Raw genomic sequence first — 25,488 nt, forward strand, 5'->3', positions numbered from 1 at the left:
AACTGACAACATGGCAACTGCTTTACAATCCTCATCCTATTCATCATCATACAGTCTGTCAAATTGCTCCAAAGACTAACGAATAAGTTCATGGGCTGGACAGGGATATGAACTCCGGCTCAACATGTCACTTCCTAGGGTCACAGTGACGTATTCCAATACACTTAGATGTACTTTTGGGGCTGATCCCTAAGGACGTCATGGGCCTCAGCTAGATGGGGCGATATCCCGGGGATCGCTCCAGGATCATCCCTGTGCGCACAGGGGATCCCGGGGGCAGGGAGGAATGAACCCTCTCTTTCCCCGGGATAACGGGCACCATTTATTTATTTATATATTACATTTTTATACAGCCCTATAGCCAAAGCTCTCTGGGCGGTTCATTTCTATCCCAACTTTTCCCACAGTCTCGGGATGATCCCGAGACCACGGGAGGTGTGAGCCGCCATCCCGGATTCGTTAGGGCTCCTCACAAGTAACCACGAGGAGCCAGGAACAGGGCACGGAGCTCCTCAACAGCTCCGTGCCCATCAGGGGTGGGGTGGAGGGAGCGGGAGGTGTTTTTTTTTTTTAAAAAAACAACACTTACTGTTTCCGCTTTAACACTCATGCGCTATTTTCCGGTAAAATAAATAAATAAATATTTTAAAAAATGGCGGGCGTGACATCCTCTTCCTCCCGGGACGTTGCCCGCCACATGTAGACTGAGGCGGAGGATCTAAAGATCACCATATCGCGAGATTCTCCCCCCTCCAAGCCCTGGTCTAGCCATGTCCATGGATGCCACAAAAGAGGACAAGGAAGGAAGCAATCATTACAACACATTACATGTAAGATGGCATTTTATTGGATCGACCCTAATTTTTTATATTTTTCACTTATACACACCCAGAATTTCAATCCAGAAGTCGGTTTTTCAACAGATAATCAAATAAGCGACCCAGGACTGGGATGTCCAGCTATTTCCCCTATCTCTGTCTTGGGACAACTGCCATCTGGTTCCTCCCCTCCAAGCATAATAAATAAATTACTGAAAGAAACAAATTTTGTTTCAGACTACAGGAAACGCATTGCCTGGCTGCTTCTAGACAGGGATGCTGCGATATTTTCAAGGATTAGTATTTTATTTACTGCATTTTAACCCACTTTTCAGACAACAGGTGTCTTCCAAAGCAGCTCACATCAACAGAAAGAGGCCTTGCTATCAAACTTACAAACTAAAATAAATAAAAAGAATTTAATTATAGAAGAGACAAATCTACAAGGTTGAAGATGTTTAACCGCCTGGGGAGAACACATTAGTCCTGATGTAAGGCATCTATTTATCTAAAATTATCTTCTATTATTATCACAAATAGTTCAAAATGTAGAACGCTGCAATGGAACAGACACCGTAATGCTTTGTTTGAATTGTGATTATGGCAGAAGGTGTACATATACAGGTGTTAGAGAAAGGTAAAAACACAATCTTCAGGTAATATTTTATCTACAGAAAAGAGGGTGAGGGAGGGAGAGAGAGAGATGCCTTTTGATTTAAAATAAGAAAGGTTGCTAACAGTATTAAAACTAACAAGGATAATAGCAACACTAAAAACTAATATTAGATAACAGAAATAGCCAAATAAACTAAATAAAAACACAGAAGAAATAAGAACAGCAGGAATACATTTTGTGAACCACCCAGAGAGCTTCGGCTATTGGGCGGTATAAAAATGTAATAAATAAATAAATGAATTTCCACATCTAGTGCACATTTGGGCAAATATTTATTTATTTATTTATTTATTTATTTATTTATTAATGCATTTTCATCCCGCCTTTTTTCCTCCAAGGAACCCAAGGTGGTGTACATAATCTTCCTCCTCCTCCTCTCCATTTTATCCTCACAACAAAAACCACCCTGTGAGGTAGGCTGGGCTGAGGGAAAGCCTGTGACTGGCCCAAAGTCACCCAGTGGGTTTCCATGGCCGAATGGGGACTAGAACCCAGATCTCCTGACTCCCAGTCCAACACTTTAGCCACTGCACCACACAAATAATGTTCTTTTAACATGCTGTCCTATTGTACTTGGTAAGAACTGCCACACAGATTGATGGTGTCCCAGCAGGCTTGTATTTAGCAACTTACTTAGCCAACAGTGACCCGGTATCGCATGCAGGAACAGTGAGGAGGGATGGATTCCTCCATTCCTCCTCTGTAACCTCACTTGGTGTCCATGCTAGGCACAAAGGAAGAAAAGTCTCTCCCCCACTGATCAGCATGAAAGAAACAGAGGTTGTTGGCCCAGGAGGGTGAAACCCACAAGAAAAAAGAAAAAAAGGGGGGGGGAAGGAATACATTGAATTTATATCTCATTGTTGACAAAGCGTAGTACACTTATCCTCTATTCATATTGTTCCGCTTTACTTTACAGACCAAGGCCTTAGCTAGACCTACCTGAAAGTCCGGGGGAGAGGAGGGGAGACCTTGCGTTGGGATTAACACGAGATCTCGCCGCCGTTTACACGTAAGGCGCAACGACCTCAAGAGAGGCATCGTGCCCGCCATTTTTTATTTTTAAAGGGAAAGGAGCACACAAACGGTGATGCGCAAAGGTAAGTGTTTTTTTAATTTTCATTTCATTTCCCCACCCCTATGGGTGCAGCCCGTGTGCGGCTCCTGGCGAGTAATCACGCGGAGCCGGGTAAACCCGTGGAAACGGGCCACACGCTCCCCAGTCTTGGGCTCAGCCCGAGACTGCGGAAAAAGAAGACCCAAAGTGTAGGGTTGTATCCCAGGGCAAGGGAGAGATCATCCCTCCCTGAGATCCCCTGTGCGTCATGTGGACGCACAGGGATGATCCCAGGGTTCGCCCCGGGATATGGCTTGGTCTAGCTAAGGCCCAAGTTGTACGTGAAATCCATGGGCTGCTAAGAAGTTTTATTTATAATCCCTCACTATATCAAGGATATGTTTAAGACTGCCGGAAGAGATTCGTCAACTTGACAGTCTTTTAGCATTTAAAAAAGCAATAAAGACTGATCTTTAAACCTATCCAGTGAAATTTTAGAATGTTTTTAGGATGTTTTAATCATGTATGCTATGTTTTAAATCAGTTTTAATGTGTTTTATATTCACTGTTGTTCCCGCCTCGATCCAAGTGGAGAGGCGGGTAAGAATCATAGAATCATAGAATAGCAGAGTTGGAAGGGGCCTACAAGGCCATCGAGTCCAACACCCTGCACAATGCAGGAATCCACCCTAAAACATCCCTGACAGAGGGTTGTCCAGCTGCCTCTTGAAGGCCTCTAGCGTGGGAGAGCCAACCACCTCCCTAGGTAACTGATTCCATTGTCGTACTGCTCTAACAGTCAGGAAGTTTTTCCTGATGTCCAGCTGGAATCTGGCTTGCTTTAACTTGAGCCTGTTATTCCGTGTCCTGCACTCTGGGAGGATCGAGAAGAGATCCTGGCCCTCCTCTGTGTGACAACCTTTTAAGTACTTGAAGAGTGCTATCATGTCTCCCCTCAATCTTCTCTTCTCCAGGCTAAACATGCCCAGTTTTTTCAGTCTCTTTTCATAGGGCTTTGTTTCCAGACCCCTGATCATCCTGGTTGCCCTCCTCTGAACACGCTCTAGCTTGTCTGCGTCCTTCTTGAATTGTGGAGCCCAGAACTGGATGCAATACTCTAGATGAGGCCTAACCAGGGCTGAATAGAGAGGAACCAGTACCTCACGCGATTTGGAAGGTATACTTCTATTAATGCAGCCCAAAGTAGCATTTGCCTTTCTTGCAGCCATATCGCACTGTTGGCTCATATTCAGCTTGCCGTCTATAACAATTCCAAGATCCTTCTCGTTTGTAGTACTGCTGAGCCAAGTATCCCCCATCTTGTAACTGTGCATTTGGTTTCTATTTCCTACATGTAGAACTTGGCATTTATCCCTATTAAATTTCATCCTGTTGTTTTCAGCCCAGCACTCCATCCTATCAAGATCACTTTGAAGTTTGTTTCTGTCTTCCAGGGTATTAGCTATCCCACCCAATTTTGTGTCATCTGCAAATTTGATCAGCGTTCCCTGCACCTCCTCCTCGTTGTTGTTGTTGTTATTATTATTATTCAGAATATTGCACTATGAAAGCTGTATATAAAAAGGAAGGAGCCACACAACTGCTTTATAGCAATGTTGAAGTGCACTGACAACTGTTGGGCCCACTGACACTACCATATACCGCTTTCATACCGCTATATCCTGCTTGGTGTAGATTAGGCCTTCGTTTCTTTTCCATAATCTGAGAAAAAGCTTTGACAAATACTGCTATGTATTGCTCCTGATTGGTATAGAGAATAAAATTCTGCTATATTTTATAGAAGTCAATTGTTTGGTACGTCAGTTGGTATGTCAATTTTTCAGCCTTGGCTACTTGCCATAATTCCATACACCATGATTTCAACGTTAGAACTTCAGTTTTCCGTCTTTTGGCTATGACTCTTCAAGCAGCCCTCAGAAAGAACTCAATTGACTCCTTAGATGTTACGTTTGCATTTTGTTTTTCCCATTTTGTTATGGGACGCTGGTGTCACATGTATGGTTTGATGCGCAGTATTTGCCATTTCTATAAATAAAATGTTCCCAAACTGTGATACAATACAAGCCCACCACACATGAATATACAACTCCGGCTGGTTACAATTTCTCCAACATTGTATTGTTTGTGTTGGTTATTATCATCAAATATACTGGTATGATGTACCATCTGCATAATAATTTCAACATATTCTCCTTGAGAGTTATTGATAGTTTTCCTTACTTGTGTCACCCATACTTTATCCCATACCATTTGCTTTATTCATATCCCAGTATCATCTTCTCATATTAGTTTCAGCCCATCTTGACATATTTGTGTTTATTTCGATAATTTGTGAATAAATTTTCGAAATCAATCCTTTTGTATGAATCATAGAATCATAGAATAGTAGAGTTGGAAGGGGCCTATGAGGCCATCAAGTCCAACCCCCTGCTCAATGCAGGAATCCATACATTCTTATAAAATACCTTCAAACTTTGGTTATGCTTCTGGTCACACTTTGTTTACTAAATGGTTTGTGATAAAGTGAAGTGTTTGCATTTCCTGAAGCCTTTCATCTAATTTTGCTACCGTAAGGAAGATTTTATTTCCATAAAAATCTCTCATTCTATAAAACCCCTTTTGTTTACATTTCACGTATTGCTCTTGTGTATCTAAAGAAACAAAATTTGGATGTAATAAGAAAGGAAGCAATGGGGGTATTTCTGGAATTATTTCTCCCATATTTTTAAAGTAGCATATTAAAAAAAGGTTATCTACCCATTTCAAATATTTTATATTTTTCCTTCCAAACAAAATTTGTTCAATTAATAATGAATCTTTCCCTTTTGCTTCCATACCCATTCACAGCTTCTCTGATGCTCCCTCTAAATATGTTATCACAGTTCTTCATTGATTTGCTTTATAATATTTGTGGATATTTGGCTCCCCCCTTGGTCTAATCGCTTTTGTCTCAGGTTTTTTGCAAGTCTTGGACTTTTCCCTCGATGGATAAAATGTACAAACATTTTTCGCCATTGTGCCAAATATTTTGAGTCAACTATTAGGGGAAGTGTTGGAAAGAAAACATTTAAATTTTGGCATTGCCATCATTCTTATTGCATTTTGGCATTGCTACCATTTTTATTCTAATCCTACCCATAACTGTTAAATATATCTGGGACCATTTTTTAATATCACGTTTGATTCACCTGATCCCTGGGTGTAAGTGTAATTGTTTCTCTGTCAGATGATGGAGCCCACTGCCGCTCCAGGAGCAATCTTACTTCTGAGGAGAAGGCCAACAGGACCTCTCTCCGCTTCTCAAGTGACACCAGCCAGCACACAATCTATATCTAATATGACCCTTATTTATAAACCTCACCCCTCCAATGTGTCTTCATCACTTAAGAGTAGTTTACACTGAATTAAAATTTATGTTTGCAAGTCAGGTGCTCTTCTCACTCCACTGGAGGCTCTCTCTAACAGATCCAAGGGAGAGTCTCCAAAATCTCGAAGAAATTGTTGAGCATACAACTCTGCCTTACATCAGACCTTTGACCCTTCTAGCTTAAAATGGTCCATGCATGAAAACATTGGTGGCGTTGTTTTCCAAGGTTCCAGGCTAGCCTTTTCCCCGACCTCAATGCCAAGAGAGCCGTTCAACTGGGCATGCCAGTGACTGAACCTGGAACGTTCTGCATACAACGCATGTACTCTACCACTGTGCTATGGCTCCTCCTCATATTCAACAGGTTGCAATTTTACAGAGTGGCAATGGAAAAGTATTTTTTTTTTTAAAAAAAAGAGAGAAATTAAGGACAATTAAGATGGACATGGAGGTACTGCTACCTTCAAGGTTTTGTAGTAAATGGTTCTGTTGATCTCCAAAGGGAAGAGATTCTGCTCCTTTCCTGAACGAGCCCAGTTTATATAGCGCAGCCAGTTCCCCTTCTCTGGATCTGTGGCATCAACGCACATCCATCCCAAGTTTGGGTAATAGACCTTCGAAGGTTGCCAGGGAGGAGGAGGAGGAGGAGGAAACAGAACACAGTTATTAATCACAAGGGTATACACCTATCTTATCCATTTGCCTCTGGAGAGGCCATCAGTGAGGGAGGAAGCAGCAGCCAGGCACCTCTCCACCGTGCCTGGGTCCAGCTCCAGCTGAGAGCCCCCTCCCTCCTGCTGTCAACTGTCTCTGGAGAGGCCATCAGTGAGGGAGGAAGCAGCAGCCAGGCACCTCTCCACCGTGCCTGGGTCCAGCTCCAGCTCAGAGCCCCCTCCCTCCTGCTACCAACTGTCTCTGCAGAGGCCACCAGTGAGGGAGGAAGCAGCAGCCAGGCACCTCTCCACCGTGCCTGGGTCCAGCTCCAGCTCAGAGCCCCCTCCCTCCTGCTGTCACCTGTAACTGCTGAACTTTCCAACTAAGATTGTAGTGCCTGAATTTGCTTTCCTTTCCCCCTCCTCCTCCTCCCTCCCAATCCCCTTTCCTTTTGTGCCATGTCTTTTAGATTGTAAGCCTGTGGGCAGGGACTGTCAAGAAATACTTTTGTAAGCCGCCGTGAGAGCCTTTTTTGGCTGAATGGCGGCATAAAAATCCTGAAATAAATAAATAAATAAATAAAATTTCAAAACGTAGGTGTTTTATATGGCTGGGTCCATATAGGGTCGGGCCAGGGAAGGGGGGGAAAAGTGACACAGTGGTCTATGGGAGATTAAAGAGGCCCCATCACGGCTATGGGGTGGGAGGCTTGAGTTCTAGGCCTCTTGCCCTCCAACCCTTGCTTTCCTCTCCCATTTCGCCCACATCTGAAAGCACTACAGCTAGGACCCACCGAAAAGGTGAGTTTTGCCTTGAGATCAGGTCAACATCTCTCCACTCTCCTTTGCAAAACATTTGCTCCTCTCTCCAGGGCAGGGGTACCTATGTGTTGCAAGAGTATTCTGAGAACTTTCCGTGTGGGAGCATCGTCTGCAAATTCTTTCTCCGTTACTGAAAATTAATTTTGTGTCTTCTGCTAGGCAGGCTAATCACAGGTAGCCTATGGTGCTGCCTCTCACAAATAATCGTTCCACAATTCATATAGCAATATGTTAGACACACTTGGATTTTGCTTTTTACAGAACGGGAGAACACATTTTCGATGTCTATGACTGCTGGCAGCATATAAAAGCAGTGGCACTCCTCACCACTGAACCACCTGCTCCAAGACAGAAAACATTCCTTTGATTACACCACTCATGTTTATTTATTTTATTTATTTATTACACTTATATGCTGCTCCCATAGCCGGGGCTCTCTGAGCGGTTTACAGAAATTCTAAAATTAAGATAAAAACGAGTATACAAAATTTAAAATTCTAAAAAACAGAACATACACACATAAAGCATTAAAAACCGTTTAAAAAAAACCCTAAACATGTGGGTGATTAAAATTATGCCTGGGCAAAGAGGAAAGTCTTAACCTGGCGACGGAAAGATAGCAGCGTTGGCGCCAGGCGAGCCTCGTCAGGGAGATCGTTCCACAGTCTGGGGGCCACCACCGAAAAGGCCCTGTCCCCCGTTGCCACACTCCGAGCCTCTCTCGGAGTAGGCACCCGGAGGAGGACCTTAGATGTTGAACGTAGTGACCGGGTATATTCACGTCGGGAGAGGCGTTCCGTCAGGTATTGTGGTCCCAAGCCGTGTAAGGCTTTATAGGTCAGAACCAGCACCTTGAATTGGGCTCGGAAACATACAGGCAGCCAGTGCAAGCGGACCAGAGCAGGTGTTATATGGTCGAACCATCTGGTTCCCGAAATCAATCTGGCTGCTGCATTTTGCACGAGCTGCAGCTTCCGAACAGGAAGGGCATGGGGGTATTTTTGGTGTTCTCAGTTGCTAACGCATTACTGCAGAAAGACTCTTCCTGCGATGTTTTGCAAAGATGCCGCAGCAATGAAGGCAACCGTTCTGGTGCTATATAAATAAATAATAATAATAATAACTCCCCAGCAACTGATATCCAGTGACACACTGCCCCTCAACTCAGAGGTTCCGTACAGTCATCATGCCAAGAAGCCACTGACAGACGGACGCTCCACAAATCTGCCCTATCCTATCAGTCGGTCTTTCATCAGCCTTTCCTTACCTCCCACATGTACACATTGCTTTTCACTTGAGATCTCTTCTTCTTGTCACCAACAAATGGTCCAAATTTTCTGCCTCTGAAAATTGGCTTTGTCGCCCAGACACCTGAAGATCAAACGAGAAACTGCAATTAGCCCCCTTGACTTTCTGGTGGTAGTGCATACCTCAAAACAGTGCAAAGATGAATACAGAAATCAAGGGGATGCCATAAATACCAAACCCCACCCCACAGCTTTTCCTAGCTGAATGCAACATGAAAGGAGAACAATAAAGGAGGTAAAAATCGTTTATTTTGCAAGACAGAAGTGAGAACCAGTGCATTGACTTGGAATGTCAAAAATGCCTGAGCTAAGAGGCAGGCATTAATAGAAAATCTAACATACCATAAACGTTACATATGTAATTAATGACAAAGCACATAAAAAAAGAAAATAATCTGTAAAAACTGTCTAAGTATCATACCAAGATGCTGAGAGCTAGCTAAACCGGGAGGAGAAGGGCGGGGGCCCAGGGCCAGTTGATGGTGGGGAGAGGGGTTCCCGCCAAAACTGTTTGCCTCAGCTATAGAAGTTTCCAAAATGAGCTCCGTGCAGGCACAGAGCCCATATGTGTGGATGCACAGAGACCATGAAGAAGAAAATCTGCTCATGAAAAAGCAAGACGTGTTCCAAGTTTTGAAAGGTCCAAAATTAAGATGTTAGAAGTTCCTGGCTGAACATAAGAGACAAAAGCTTTTTGTGAACCGCCCAGGGAGTTTCGGCAATTGGGTGGTATAAAAATGCAATATATAAATAAATAAAACCTGGCCTCCGTAGTGTCGATTCCAATGACAGGGGCGTTTGGCGAGGCCTCCTTGGTGGCTGCTCTAGAGTTCCTCATCTCCCCAACCCACTTGGGGTGGCACCCTTCAGTTGCAAAATGGCCAGTGGGCAGGGATACACGTACCCGGGTTTTAGAGCTGTACATACTTTCTGTCTAGGTTTGTCTCTTCCTGTTAACTTCAGCCATTCAGATTTCAACTTCCTGACTGCGGAGGGCTGCCAAGAGAAACTCATGCCACCAGGCAATTCTGGGGAAATTAACCCAGAACTCCTTTGTCTGAGCCCAAATAAAACATGAAGTTTTTTTTTACTATGGTCTAACACACCCTGAAATCTTAAGATTTCCCCGTTGTTTTTTATTGAGCTCTTACATCTGCACCAAGATGCAAAGGAAGGTCTAGAGCAGGAGTCGGCAACTTCTGGCCCTCCAGATGTTTTGGCCTACAACCCTCATCATCCTTGACCACTGGCTATGGTGGCTAGGGCTGGTGAGAGTTGTAGGTCCAAACATCTGGAGGGTCACAAGTTGTCCACCCCTGTTCTTAAAGAACCGGATGTAGAACAACTTACGGGACTCTAGAAATTAGGGATATGTTTGAGGACAGCTGAGTTATGGAATGTTAAAGATGTCAGGTAAAAAAAAGGACAATGGAGAGGGAGGTGGAATAGACCTACTTATTTATTTATTTATTTAGAATATTTATATACCTCTCCCCATTGAAAAATTTCGGAGCGGTGTACAAGGTAAAATGAAAACAAAAACAGAATAAAACAGTTAAAAAATTTTAAAAGAAGCAAAAACAGAAATCCAAGGCTGCATGTTAAAGAAAGGCTTCTTGGAATAAAGATGTTTTCAGGAGCCACCGAAAGGAGTACAAGGTTGGAGCCTGCCTGACCTCCAGAGGCAGGGAATTCCACAGGAGGGGTGCCACCACGGTGAAGGCTCTTCCCCTGGTGGATTCCAATAGGAGGATGGATCTGTGTGGAACCACCAGGAGCAGGCCCTCAGATGACCTCAGTGACTGGGCAGGTTGGTAAGGGAGAAGGTGCTCTCTCAGGTATCCTGGTACCAAGTTGTTTAGGGCTTTGTACACAAGTACAAGAACCTTAAACCTGGCCCGGTAGCGAATAGGCTTAGAATACTTAGGCTTAGACTATGTCAGAGGTGAGCATTAAGGTTGAGTGCATGCATGTCATGAGGTTAAAATGTGCTCCTCCCCATGAAATACTCCACCACTAAGCTACATAGCTATAAAGCACCTGGCTTCAGGATTAGCCAACAGTTCTGATCCTGAGACCTTCAGTACAACATATAAATATTAACTATCTTTATATGCCGCCCAGTAGCTGCGTTTCCCTGGACAATTCATCAAACAGGGATAACACAATAAGGACAAGCATAAAACCTAACATAAGATTTAAAACAGCCATGGGGGTGGGGGGAAGAGAAAACCCAAAATAAAGCCATCACCGGGGAGAACAGCAGTGCAAGATCTAAAAAGCACTAGCATAGTTTAAAACAACAACAACTGAGGGAGCAAAATACCTAGGAGAATACATAGGTTTTCTCCTGGCATTGAGAAGATGAAAATGTGGATGAAAGGCGAGCCTCTGGAGAGGACATCATCGAAAATGTCTTCTCTAGCAGCCATTTGGTAGGGACATTCAGAGGAGAGACTCAGAAGATGACCTTAGGGTCCAGGTGTGTACGTACACACACACACACACACCAGCAGGGAAAGCTTTCAGGACCATGGAATGAAGGGGGGAGAGGTGCCCCCTGTGAACCCCAAACAGCACTACATGGCTCTTGGTCTAGGCTAGCTGGAACCTTAAAGAAGAGCAGCCCAGTTAAGGGGTGGAGATATAAAGCAATATCCCCCACCCTTAAAAAGAGGAAGTTCTTCATAGGTTGTACCTATGTCTATATTCTTGTCGTTTTCTTTGACTGATTTTTGCCTTTGCCTTTATAAAAAGAATCAGTTTTTTATCTGAAGCCCAAGAATGATTGGTGTCTTCCCACTATCATTTTCTAGGCTACACATATTCGGTTCCAGCTTTCTCTCCTTATGCAACTTATTTCTAGATTCACTTACCAAGCCGTGTCTTGTCAACAGCAGATGGAAGAAGTCTCACTTCCTCAGGAAGTCCTTTAAGTACGTGCTCAGGTACGTCAGCCAACGTCTCAACTGATACTGTAGGCTCGATTGAGTTCTACGGAGAATTAGAAGAAAGGAACACAATGGTGGTGAATACACCACAGAATCCAGCAAGCCCATCCGCATTACACTTCTGCAAAAAATCAACACGCTATACAAAGCCGAGCAACAACTGGCATTTCAGCTTTGCGCTCATCACAAGCACTTCCGAAGCTGAAGGCATCAAAAAAATAACATAACCCTTCACTCAATGCATGTTCTACTGAGGGAGACACCCGTTGTTGTGATGGCTACCAGAAGAAATGGCTTTTTAAAAATAAACCCATTTCAGAGAGGGTCAGTCTATCACTGGTGACTAGCCATAACAAATAAAACGGGCAACCTTCAATTTCAGAGCCATGATAGGAAAGGACAAACAAGAGGGGATAGATGTCCCCTTTGCGCCTCGTTATGCTGTACAATTCTTATCTCTGTGTCTTACAACAAGCCCGTGAGCCGGAGATTACAAAGGTCCACATCTTGGGGGTTTTATTCTGGGTGATCGATCACAATTTTTCCATTATGCCTTTGGCTCAACTTCTTGTTCCTCAGTCCCCTACAGAAGCCTCGCCTAATGAAATGTAACTACATCACATTCTTCCTCCTTTCCTCTTGCCTCTGTGTCTATTCCCCCCTACACACACACACACACACACATACACACACACCTCCCTCAAAATGTAACATGCAAACCCCTAGGGGCAGAGAGATTCCCCCCCCCCCCCGTTAACCTGTCCAGTACTAGGTACATCACTACATCATTCTTTGTAATACCAGATTTGATGGTTCCCCAGCCCATCCGCTGGGCAGATAAACCAGAGAAGCCACACTGAAGGTAGTGTTTTCTGCACTGTGGTGGACAGACAGGAGACTCAACGGACACTGATCACTCTACAGATCAGGATCAAAGAACTCTTCCTTTGATCTGAATTAAATTGCCCCTTCAGGGGCGATTCCAGCTGCAAAGAGGGCAGAGTCCCCCATAGCTTGAAAAGACCCCCCCATCCCTTCCACCCTCCAGATGTGTTGGGCTACAACGCCCATAATCCCCAGCATGTCAATGAGCATGTTGACTGTGGATGATGGGGGTTGTAGATCAATACATCTGTACAGCATCTGGTTGGGGGCAGAGTGGCTTAAAGTATCCCGGAAGGAAGGATGAAATTAAAGGGCCAGGTTATCTGAAGGAACACCTCCTCCCATATATACGTGCTTTGACCCTAAGGTCATCCTCAGGGGTCCTTCTCCGCGAGCCCCTGCCAAAGGAAGTGAGGCAGGTGGGTACCAGGAGAAGGGCTTCTCTGCTGTGGCACCCCGGCTGCGGAATGAGTTCCCTAAGGAGGTTCGCTTGGCACTTACATTATATTCTTTTAGACGCCAGGTGAAGACCTTTTTATTCTCCCAGTATTTTAACAGTCTATAAATTAATTTGAACTTGCTGTTTTAAATTTGTATTTTAAATTTGTATTTTTGCATTGCTGCTGTTTTTATCTTGGTTGTGCTTTTATATTGTATTGTATATTATGGTTTTATACTGTTGTTTTATACTTGATTTGTGTTAATTTTGTAAACCGCCCAGAGAGCTTCGGCTATTGGGCGGTATAGAAATGCCAATAAATAAATAAATAAATAAATAATAAAGGCAGGGCTATACGTTGCAAGGCAGGGATCCTCTTCCTAAAGCTCCCACGCGAGGTGTAAATAACCCCGGTCCTTGTACTATGCCACTTTCGTGGATGGCACAGCTTAAAAGCCACTTATCAGTGGCTTTGTATTGAACAACACAGTGAATAGCAACATTGTCTGGTCCAATATGAGTTCTCACTGAACAGGACTTTTTCCAGAAATGCTGAGAGATGAAGAACCTTCAAAAGGAAGAACAAATCCATGCGGGAGAGGTCTACCAACTGCCACGTCCGGAGGCAGCCTGCCATGGGGAACAGCCACTAGGGAGCCACAGCACTGGAGAGCTACTGTCCTCCAGTCCTAGTTGAAGGCAGCTGGTTGGCCACAGTGGGAAACAGGATGTTGTTGGCTTAAATGGACCTTTGGTCTGATTCCATTATTTTCTAATGTATAAAAGGACTACTTTTCGGCATTATTATGGCAAAACGTCCTTCATTATGACAAGCAGGATAGCAAAGACACGGAATAGAGATTGCAGGGAACCTTAAAGATCCTGCCTGTGAGGGATTTCCTGACTACTGGAACCCACTGTCTTTGTCCAATTGGAATGAATTGTCCAATTGGAATGAATGATCCACCAATGCAGCAGAGGGCAGCCTGCTAAATAAACCACTCAGCACTGAGCCGTCCTCCATCTACATATCCCCTTTGGGGAAGGTGCATAAATACGCCAGAGCTCTTCATAATTTGTGCTGGGGAATCACACACACACACGCACACACATGTAGCTCTCAGTCCTTCTCATCCCAAGCACAAGTTTCCAAATCCCTTTCACTGGCCAACCGTAGCCATGGCTAAAAGCCTTATGTCAGCACTGACCTAAACCAGGGTTACCACTAAACCATGGTTTGTTATCGCTCAAGCATTTGAAAGCAGTTTCTAACCTTGGTTAAAGGTGAAACCTGGTTAACCTGGTTGGTGCTTTAACCACAATTGACCTGTAAATGGGGGTTGTACTGGAGAGGGGCAGGAGCCAGCTTCCTTAACACCGGAGTGTTCCCCCATGCGCCAGCATGTCCCGTTTCTATGGATTAGTCATGCTAGGATGTGACAAAAAGATGGAAATGTCTCTTTTAAACTTAAAGCTTCCATAGCACTTAAACCATTATCCCACTAACCCCTCATAGCAACACCAATTTCCCCCCACCCCCCAAAAAAGGGCAGAGAGACTTATGTGCCCAACGTAGAATGAATTGTTATCTCAGAAGACAGATTCGAGCTCAGCTCTCAAGTCAAACACTCACACCTACCAGACAAAACTGGCCCTAGTTAGAGAATTTATTTATTTATTTATTTATTTATTATTGCACTTTTATATTGCCCAATAGTCGAAGCTCTCTGGGCGGTTCACAAAACTTTCACAACATTTCCCCAAGATGGTGTTTTCCCATTATGAGAGAAAACTATTTGCTTATTTGAGGCTTTTAATCCCATTTTTTCCTTTTTTTTTTTTTTTTACAGTCAGAGAAACACTAAGGAATTTGAACCCATATCTAGTGAAGATCTAGGGTGAATCCAATGGACCGCATCAGATTTAAAAACAAATTGAACTGAAGAGCTCACCATATTTAACAACTGCGTTATGCGTGGGGCTGCCTTTGAAAACGGTCCAGAAACTTCAACTGGTACAAAACAGGGCAGTTCGGTTACTAACAGGGACTGGCTGGCGAGACCAAATCACGCCAGTCCTTTTCCAGCTTCAATGGCTGCCAGTCCAGGTCCGGGCCCGATTCAAAGTGCTGATATTAACATTTAAAGCCCTAAACGGCTTGGGGCCAGGCTATCTGAAGGAACGCCTCCTCCCATATGTACCTGCCCGGACCCTAAGGTCATCCTCAGGGGTCCTTCTCCGTAAGCCCCTGCCAAAGGAAGTGAGGCAGGTGGCTACCAGGAGCAGGGCCTTCTCTGCTGTGGCACCCCGGCTGTGGAATGAGCTCCCTAAGGAGGTTCACTTGGCACCTACATTACATGCTTTTAGATGCCAGGTGAAGACCTTTTTATTCTCACAGCATTTTAACAGTCTATAATTTTTTTTAACTTGGTGTTTTAAATTTGTAATTTTGCATTGCTGCTGTTTTTAACTGGTTGAGCTTTTATATTGTATTTTATATTATGGTTTTATACTGTTGTTTTATACTTTGAATGTTTTTAATTTTTGTGAACCGCCCAGAGAGCTCCGGCTATTGAGCGGTATAGAAATGTAATAAATAAATAAACAAATAAACAAACTAACGTGGAGTAGAAAATTCGGCACTACTATATTTAAAAACTAGCTTATATACCCGGCGTTGCTCAGGCCCCCTAAGATATACGTCTATGAGTTAATCATCTTAGTAGGCTGCCACTAGACCTGTGATATAACTTTAAAACAAATTAAATTTGTGCCTTCTTTCTCTCACCCCGACACATGGGGGGGGGGGGGGCACCATGATTTTACTTGTCCCCACAGAAAACAAAAACTACAACTCCCAGCATGCCTTTTACCGCAGTCCTGACTTGCTCAATGGGAGTCCTGCCACTGAGGATCACAGGAAGTAAAGTCTGGCTGAGCTAGTCCATGCTGCACTGCGCAATCATGGCCCATAGGTAGGCCATGAGGGAGCCGGCCGGCTGACTGACTGATGGCTAACTCGGTCATTGCTGTTGACGACAGCCCCGGAGCTTGAAGACATATTTATTTATTTATTGCACTTATATACTGCTCCCATAGCCAGGGCTCTCTGGGCGGTTTACAAAAATTCTAAAATTAAGACTTTACACAGGCCTTCCCTGATTTATAGTGGATTGTGGCACCTGATTTGTTTTACGATTGTCTTGTTGCAATGTTTTTAAGTATGCATTGTTTCTGTCGTTATTCATTGCACTGTCAGATGCCTACAGATCTTTAGGATATTAAGTGGTATAAAAGTAGTATGTATAAATAGATAAATAAGCAAGCCATCATGGCTAGTATCCATTGATTGGCTAACCCTCTCTTAAAGCCTTCCGATTTCGTAGCCATCACTAAATCCTGTGGCAGTGGGCTCCATGGTGTGGCTAGGCAGCGTGCGAAGAAGTTTTCATTTTTATTTCTTTGGAATCCAGCAGATTAGATCGATTTAGGCGTGAAGGCAAACCAGGATACCCCCCCCCACCCCCTTTATTTCGGGGATAAAGTTCCATCAACCCTGCCAAAAATGTCTTGGAAACCAGGTTGGCACTTAAATCGCGTCAGCGCCTCTGTGCTTATGGCCGCGTTTTTGTAGGCCTGGTTGTGCTTTTATATTGTGTTTTATATCATGTTTTTATACTGTTTGTTTTATACTTTGAATGGTTTTAATTTTTGTGAACCGCCCAGGGAGCTTCGGCTATTGGGCGGTATAAAAATGCAACGAATAAAATAAATAAATAAATAAAATACTGCTCCCGATGGTGCCAAGCGATCTCTTCACCAAGGATCTCTTCTCGATCCTCCCAGAGTGCAGGACATGGAATAACGGGCTCAAGTTAAAGGAAGCCAGATTCCGGCTGGACATCAGGAAAAACTTCCTGACTGTTAGAGCAGTACGACAATGGAACTGATGACCTAGGTAGGCGATGGGCTCTCCCACACCAGAGGCCATCAAGAGGCAGCTGGACAAGCATCTGTCAGGGATGCTTTAGGGTGGATTCCTGCATTGAGCAGGGGGTTGGACTCGATGGCCTTGTAGGACCCTTCCAACTCTGCTATTCTATGATTCTATGATATGTGACCAAGGATGGAGTGCCACTTCCAGATGATGGCTGCCGAAGCCCAATATGTCTTTCCTCCCACCCAAGGCATGCTGGGAGTTGCAGGTGTAAGCTTGGGTCTCTGAATAACATGTTAATCTTTCAACACCGTCTGAGGTATGGTAGAAGGCAACTGGAGAGCGGGCCTTCTTAGTTGTGGCCCCCTGCTTATGGATTTCTTTTTCCCAGGCAGGCTTGCCTAGTGACTGCTTTAATGGCTTTCCAGTGCCAAGTGTATTATTTTCCCCCCAAGGCCTTTTAGCTTGATGAGATTTTTTAATGCTGTGTTTCCCCGTTGTAACTAAACCACAACATTACAAGACCGATGCAGGAATTACTGAATGAAGTTTATGAGTATGATGTAAAAGCCTGACCATACCATTGAAACAGAAGAGTGAATGTAGGAATGACTGACAGCTGAGGCTAGAATGGAATGGCGGGCGGGGAAAGCAGGAGAACAAAGACAGTTAGTGAGAGGTCAGGAAAGTGGAAGCTGAGTTAGGATTGAGAGATAGTGACGTAGGCCAGAGTTAGACCCAAGGTTTATCCTGGGATCATCCAGGGTTTGCCCCCTGGACGATCATCCCCTGTGTGTCACCTAGATGAACAGGTTTGACCCCTGGACGATCCAGGGATAAACCTTAGGTCTGGCTATGGCCCTAGTTTGCTAACCCATACTTTATTTTAAATCAGCCACTCTACATGCCAGTACTACACCTCCCAGCATGCCTTTGGCAGCTCGCAGGTGCCCACATCCTCTGAGACGTCCTCTTGGTGCTGATGTTGCTTCTCGACAGAGCGTTGAGGATTAGCATCCCCAAGGAGGACAGGCAAGCGGACGTCAGTGGACATGCCCAGCTCCAGCCAATCCTGCTGGGAATGCCTCAGCCTGTGCTTCTCACCCACCAAGTACGCCATCAGAAGCCTGTACTGAAGGGCTGGGGCTGGGCCGGGCACTTCCCCACTTCATTGGGTCTGTTTCCAGGCATGTGCAGAGTGCTTCCCTTTCCTCTCTCCTAAGAGCGAAGGCTGTGCGCTGGCTTCCCCCAGATTCTGAGAAAACAGCGGTATCAGGACGGAGTGCCTTTGAGGATGTTTGGCCTCTCAAAGTCACGCTGTTGTATCTAGTTACGATTTTAAAACCATGCAGAGGGCGGGAGGAGGAACCGCAAATGGACGCGGCCCATTTATATGGGTTGTTTCTTCGTATGTGGAATTGGGTTGACTGACCTTAGGAGTCGGGGTTGTGAAACACACACAGCGGCTACCCGCCCATGCACTCGCAAAGGCTCCCAAAGGCCAGTAAGTCCGGCCTCCTGACCAAGGTATGCCGGCAATTGTAGGTTTTTATTAAATTCTTTAAAAATACTCAGAACTCAAAATTCTGTGTTTTTAGATTTTTCTGGTAGGTTGTACAACCAGACCTATCAGCACGCCAAATTTCAGGTTTCTAAGTCATCTGGAAGTTGGTAAACATTTCCGGACATACATGACACACACATATTTTCCGCTTTATAGGTAGAGATGCTTCACGACCCGGACATGATGGTCCCCTGTTCCTACATAACCCTTTTTGACTTTTAAGATCTTCTTTAGAGGCCCTATTCAGAGTGATGTCCCCCCATGTCTGAAATGAGGTGGTGGCAACAAGGGACAGGGTCTTTTCAGTTATACTGTATTTCTTTGATTGTAAGACGCCATCGATTGTAAGACGCACACTAATTTCAGTACCAACTGAAAAAAACAAAACCTAAGACACACACCCGCGATTCTAAGACGCACCCCATTTTTAGAGATGTTTATATGGGGGGAAAAGTGCGTCTTAGAATCGAAGAAATAGGGTACTTTTCTGGAATACTCCCCAGGTCACTTTGCCTGGCTCCTACTTGGCCGATCTGTAGGAAAATATCTGGACGCCATTGCTTTTACCCAAGCACCAGCCTGCCTTTTTCCTTTGGATTTAAAAGCACTCCGATGTTACCGCTGTTCTGAACATATAACACCAATTCTGGCCCACTTGCATTGGCTGCCTATACATTTCTGAGCCCAATTCAAGGTGCTGGTTTTAACCTATAAAGCTCTACATGGCTTGGGACCACAATACCTGATGGAACGCCTCTCCCAACATGAACCTACCCCTACACTGCGCTCAACATCTAAGGCTCTCCTCCAAGTGCCTACTCCGAGGGAAGCTCGGAGGATGGCAACAAGGGAGAGGGCCTTTTCGGTGGTAGCCCCCCGAGTCTGGAATGATCTCCCCGATGAGACTCGCCTGGCACCAACACTGTTATCTTTTAGGCACCAGGTCAAGACTTTTCTCTTCTCCCAGGCATTTAACAGCATTTAACAACACTAAGTTTGTTTTTTACCGGACCCCCAGAACTATTGTTTTTAAATGGATACTGTTGTTTTTATACTGTTGTTTTCAATGTTTTTAAATTTTGTATACTTTTCATCTCTCCTCTCTCATCTCACACTATTGCCCCGCTCATGCTCTTCGCTCCTCTGATGCCATGTTTCTCGCCTGCCCAAGGGCCTCTACTTCCCTTGCTCGGCTCCGTCCATTTTCTTCTGCTGCCCCTTACGCCTGGAACGCTCTTCCAGAACATTTGAGAACTACAAGTTCAATCGCAGCTTTTAAAGCTCAACTAAAAACTTTTCTTTTTCCTAAAGCTTTTAAAACTTGAGGTTGTGCAGACTTTATACTGTTAGTTTTACCGTACCCTGTGCCTGTTTGCATTCTCTTCCCCTCCTTATTGTTCTACTATGATTTTATTAGATTGTAAGCCTATGCGGCAGAGTCTTGCTATTTACTGTTTTACTCTGTACAGCACCATGTACATTGATGGTGCTATATAAATAAATAAATAAATAAATAATAATAATAATAATAATAATAATAATAATAATAAATGTTTACTGTTTTTAACTTTTGCAAACCGCCCAGAGAGCTTCGGCTATGAGGCGGTATATAAATGTAACAAATAAATAAATAAATAAGTTGAGTTTCCAAGCTGGATTTGTTGACCTTTTTTGTTGTGGATCATTTACGGGTGGGTTTTGTTTTTGTTTTTCTGAGTTTTCATCTTTGTTAGCTGCCTTGGGAATTTCCATTCTCCGATAGAGAGCTCCACGCTCTCTGTCTATCCTTTGCCCTGTTGACAGGAGCTAGCAGGGCAGGAGGAAGACAGAAGTGGTTTTGGCTCCTGTTCCTCTTTGAAAAATAAAATAAAAAATCAGCTGGATGAACCTCTGAGCCGGTTTAGCTGACCAACAACAGAGAGGCAGGCAGACCCTGTCCTCGCCTCTCACAGCCTACCGTTCTGCCTTCTTTTTGACTTCTCCAAAGTTGCAACAAGCAGCTGCCATGATGCTTTCTATGGTGGTTGTGAGGGGGCAGGGGAGGGCCAATGTCTGATTCCCTCTCCCAAGGTCATAACCGTTAGTCCCTATTTTAAGTATTTCCCCATTATGAAAAAAAAAATATTATTCCAATTTCTAAATATGCATCATTTCAGAAGACTGACTGGTAATATAATAAATGGGTACAATACCAGTTAGACTGGACAGGTTTCACAATGTATTTCTTTTTCAGGTAAGTGTCTCTAAATAGACTGAAATAGAATATAAGTATACCTACAGTTTTCATGCACAGCTGTATGGAGATGATAAAATGAGTATGTTAACTGCTTACACCGCCTTCATTTTTCTTCTTAACATTTAAACAATTTAAGAAAAATATATGCTCTTAAACAGTTGTCTCCAAAAGTATTTACAAGCATTCTGGTAAAAAATAATTCCCAAGTGAAGATTTGAAATGCTTGAATATGCCATTTAATCCACATTAAGTGGAAAACTGTTTCTCCTGTTAACCTTCAAAGCTTTTCACGGTCTAGCTCCTTCCTATCTCTCCTCTCTCATCTCACACTATTGCCCCACTCGTGCTCTTCGCTCCTCTGATGCCATGTTTCTCGCCTGCCCAAGGGCCTCTACTTCCCTTGCTCGGCTCCGTCCATTTTCTTCTGCTGCCCCTTACGCCTGGAATGCTCTTCCAGAACATTTGAGAACTACAAGTTCAATCGCAGCTTTTAAAGCTCAACTAAAAACTTTTCTTTTTCCTAAAGCTTTTAAAACTTGATGTTGTGCAGACTTTATACTGTTAGTTTTACCCTACCCTGTGCCTGTTTGCATTCTCTTCCCCTCCTTATTGTTTCATTATGATTTTATTAGAATGTAAGCCTATGCGGCAGGGTCTTGCTATTTACTGTTTTACTCTGTACAGCACCATGTACATTGATGGTGCTATATAAATAAATAAATAAATAATAATAATAATAATAATAATAAAAATAAAATATTGATTTTTTTTTTGTTCCTAATCAAATATTTCAGTTCAGGTACACTTGGCCATGGCGTATATTGTGAGGCAGGGGAGATATTTACACAGCAAGTGGAATTAAGATGTACATTTAAAGTTCTGTTCATTAATAGAAGTCCCACAAACATGTTAAATCCGATTCTAATTTATTTAGAGCAAAGTGGGGAGCCTACAAATGTTGTTGGACTCCAACTCTAATGAGAGCTGCAGTCCACAACACCTAGACAACTGCAGGTTCCCTTCCCAATTTGGGAAACTGGAATCCCTTCACAAATTCACATAAATAGCCTGGTTATATAGCAGCACAAAACAGCCCATGGGTTGTGGATGGTTTGCTAACCACAGCAACAACCTACCTTCGCCAAGTTCAGTCATAACGTTAAGCTGTGGCACCTGCCCACTGAGACTCGAATATTCACAATGGCCACCAGTAGATCCTGCAACCCACGGCTTAAGCCACGGCGGGCTGCAGTGATTGTGCAAACCAGCACACTGTGTTTAGCCTATAAAACACAGTGGAAATGAAGCTGCTCATCTGAGTATAATTTTTTATTGATTATTAACATCTATATGCCACCTTACTTGCTCCAAATCCATCATGGTGGTCTACAACAATTTAAGGCAATAAAAGCTTAACAATAAAAAAACAATAAAACACTGAAACAACCACATAACTAAAAAAGGCTAGATTAAAAAGATGTGTCTTCACACGCTTTCTAAAAGCCCAGGGAGTGGGGGAAGTCACAGTTCTAGAGGGAGCGCATCCCATAGTTTGGGAGAAACACAGGAGAATGCCCTTTCACGCATGTCCAACAAATGGACCTCTGCATATAATGGTGCACTCAGACGTTAATAACCGAACGGATTCATAACAAGACAAGTAATCTCTTAGATATTCAATCTGTACCCACATCAGTGGTTTTGGGAGATTCCACCACCTTTTCCTAACATTAGCAACATATCTGGTTTCCAGGTAATGGAAAGGTAATGGAACCAGAACCCCCCCCCCCCCGAGTTCTACAGTGTCCAAATATTTCTATTTATTAGGGAATTTCCCTATTTCTGCCTTTGGAGGATACTTCCAAGAAAAGAAAAAATAGAGTGAGTTACTACACATTAAAAGTTTCAGGAGGGGAATAGATGCATCTTATCACCATGTCACTCCACTTCTGAAATCTCTTCATTGGCTTCCAACTCACTCCAGAATCCAATATAAACTTCTCCTGCTGTTCAAAGCTCTTCACGGTCTAGCTCCTGCCTATCTCTCCTCTCTCATCTCACACTATTGCCCCGCTCGTGCTCTCCGCTCCTCTGATGCCATGCTTCTCGCCTGCCCAAGGACCTCCACTTCCCTTACTCGGCTTCGTCCTTTTTCTTCTGCTGCCCCTTACGCCTGGAACGCTCTTCCAGAACACTTGAGAACTACCAACTCAATCACAGCTTTTAAAACTCAGCTAAAAACTTTTCTTTTCCCTATAGCCTTCAAATATTGAGTTTGTTCTGACTCTATACTGTTTAGCTTCACCCTACCCGGTGCCTGTTTACACTTCCCTGTGCCTGTTTGCATTCTCCTTCCCTTTTTATTGTTTACTACAACTTATTAGATTGTAAGCCTACGCGGCAGGGTCCTGCTATTTACTGTGTTATCTGTACAGCACCATGTACATTGATGGTGCTATATAAATAAATCATCATCATCATCATCATCATAGCATACATGAATCCCAAGGCCTTCTCCTATATGTACTTATTTGAACCTTGAGGTTTTGTTTAGAGGCCTTGTTCTGAGTGCCCCTGCCAAATGAAGTGAGGCAGCTAACCACTAGGTGGAGGGGCCTTTTCAGTAAGTAGAACCCCAGTTATGAAACAAGCCTCCCCAGAAGGGCTTGCCTGGCACCATCTTTATGGTCTTTTTGGCGCCAGGCTACTGTCAGGCCTCCCCAAATGAAGACTATGGCCCTTTCTACACCTAAGGATTATCCCTGGAAAATGGAGGGATCGTCCCTGACTGCTCCTGGGATCCCCTGTGTGTCATTTGGATGCACAGGGATGATCCCGGGGGGAAAGGCAGGTGTAGGAACAGCCTATGACATCTCTTGGCATTTGTCTTTTGGCAAATGTTTGAGAATGTCTCAACGCACACGCACACACACACACACACACACACACACACACACTTGACACACACAAAGTACAACAGGAGGGCTTCCTTTGATGCCTCTTCTATGGCAGAATGAAAGAGATACAACAACTCTGTTCTATATCAATGTAGGAAGCAGCCTTATAATGAGTTAGAAGTTGGTACAAATAGCTCCATACTGTCTACACCAACTAACAGCAGCTTGAACCTGGGGCCATCTGCGTGCAACACAGGCACTCTATTATTGAACTACAGTTTTTTTCCTGGAATTTGCTCCTGAAACATCCTGTTTTGGAAAGACTCAGAAAAGAAAAACCTGTGCTCTATTACTGAGGCATGGCCCTTCCCCAAGGACAATTGTCTTGGTTCAGATGCAATGTTAAAACCATGGTTTGGTATTACAAGTGTGAATCTTATGCTCATGCCCCCCCCCCCCCCCGGCTTTCTTCCTTTCATTGCTCCACTCCAATGAGTTACCTCCCCTTTAACACAAACCATAATTTGTCTTCACATACAAACCAGCAAAGCACGGTTTTGCACTTGCCATCTAAACCCAGACTGCAAACTACAGTTTGAAGTTGGGTTTGTAATCCTAGTCTGGGGGACACGTGCAAACCATCATTTGTCAGTTCTGAAAATTTGGACTATGCCTGAATTGAATTGCGGATTCATACAGCTGAAGTGCAACTGTTGTAAACCGCCCAGAGAACTTCGGCTATGGGGCGGTATATAAATGTAATAAATAAATAAATATAAATAAATAAACTGCTCTATTCCCTCTGCTCCCCAGACCAAATGTGCACACACACAGAGAGAGAGAGAGGCTCAGTTCAGACAACACCTTTCTCAATGGTGGCTTTAGAACTCCACGGTGGAGTTTTTACACCACTGTTGAGAAATGTGTTGTCTGGCGGAAAACTCCACTGCAGTGGATTTTTTTTTTAAACACTCCACGTTGAATATTCACGCTGTGCAGAGGAGTGTTCCTGCACAACCGTTGTATTGCATGTTGTGTGGAGGGCTCCGTGGAGTTTTCCGTTGCGTTGAATTGGCTTTTCCCCCTCCTGGCAAAAGTGGTGAAAAGAGCGAGGGTCCTCCAGGAGAGCCGCCGGGATTGTTTTTTTGCAGCAATGGCTGATGGGATACCATAGGGAGGACCAGGGGAGGAGAGAGGGCAGAGGAACTGTCAATCAAATGTCATGACAGATTTTATTCAACTCCACGGTAGCCCACTGTCACACAACGGTGGAGTTAGAACATGTTGTATGGGGAGTATCCTCTAGAAACTCAACCGTTGCCAACAAGGGGGAGTACAGGCCAAAAGGATCATAGGCTCAACGTATTTGCTTCTAGTATTTCAATTCACTCGCAGAAAATATTTCATAGAACTCTTTTTCCAGTGCTCCCCAGAATTTTCTTGGGGGGAAATGGTAAAAGTCCCAGAGGATGGGCTGAAACACACCCACTTTTACCCATATTTTCCAGCAGAAAAATTGGAAAGTTGATGGAGCACTGGCGAAAGTCTCCTATGAAATTAGAGATGTGCCTTAAGACAAGGTTTTGCTCACTCAAAACATACAGTATGAAGATTGTCTTGCATAACAAAGAGAATGCTAACTCTTGTGTGTGCTGTAGACACACACAACATTCAAATCCAGTATGTATATTTCTACACCTAATAGTTGCTGCATCTTCATAAGAGGGTCACATTAGGCCTTTGCCGCTTGTGAATTGCTGCTTGCTATCTTCTGGTGACCTCTGATCTAACTTCGAAACACTGGAAGCAAGGATCTGCATCTACAGGTGGGTGTTTTTACCTGTTCTTTCCCTTGATG

The 25,488-nt window shown here is 43.9% G+C and overlaps 1 protein-coding gene across 1 annotated transcript in view; it reads right to left on the bottom strand.

Annotated features, from left to right (window-relative positions):
• PRDM2 (PR/SET domain 2) overlaps positions 1–25,488 on the bottom strand; it is a 78,466-nt gene that overhangs the window by 42,967 nt on the left and 10,011 nt on the right. The window contains exons 2-4 of the mRNA XM_063145361.1: positions 11,598–11,715; positions 8,682–8,785; positions 6,401–6,553 (exon numbers count right to left, since the gene is read on the bottom strand). Coding sequence (XP_063001431.1) covers positions 6,401–6,553; positions 8,682–8,785; positions 11,598–11,715 — 375 coding nt within the window. The remainder of the gene's footprint in view (positions 1–6,400; positions 6,554–8,681; positions 8,786–11,597; positions 11,716–25,488) is intronic.

This window comes from Elgaria multicarinata, chromosome 20 (assembly GCF_023053635.1).
Source record: "Elgaria multicarinata webbii isolate HBS135686 ecotype San Diego chromosome 20, rElgMul1.1.pri, whole genome shotgun sequence".
Lineage (NCBI taxonomy): Eukaryota > Metazoa > Chordata > Lepidosauria > Squamata > Anguidae > Elgaria > Elgaria multicarinata.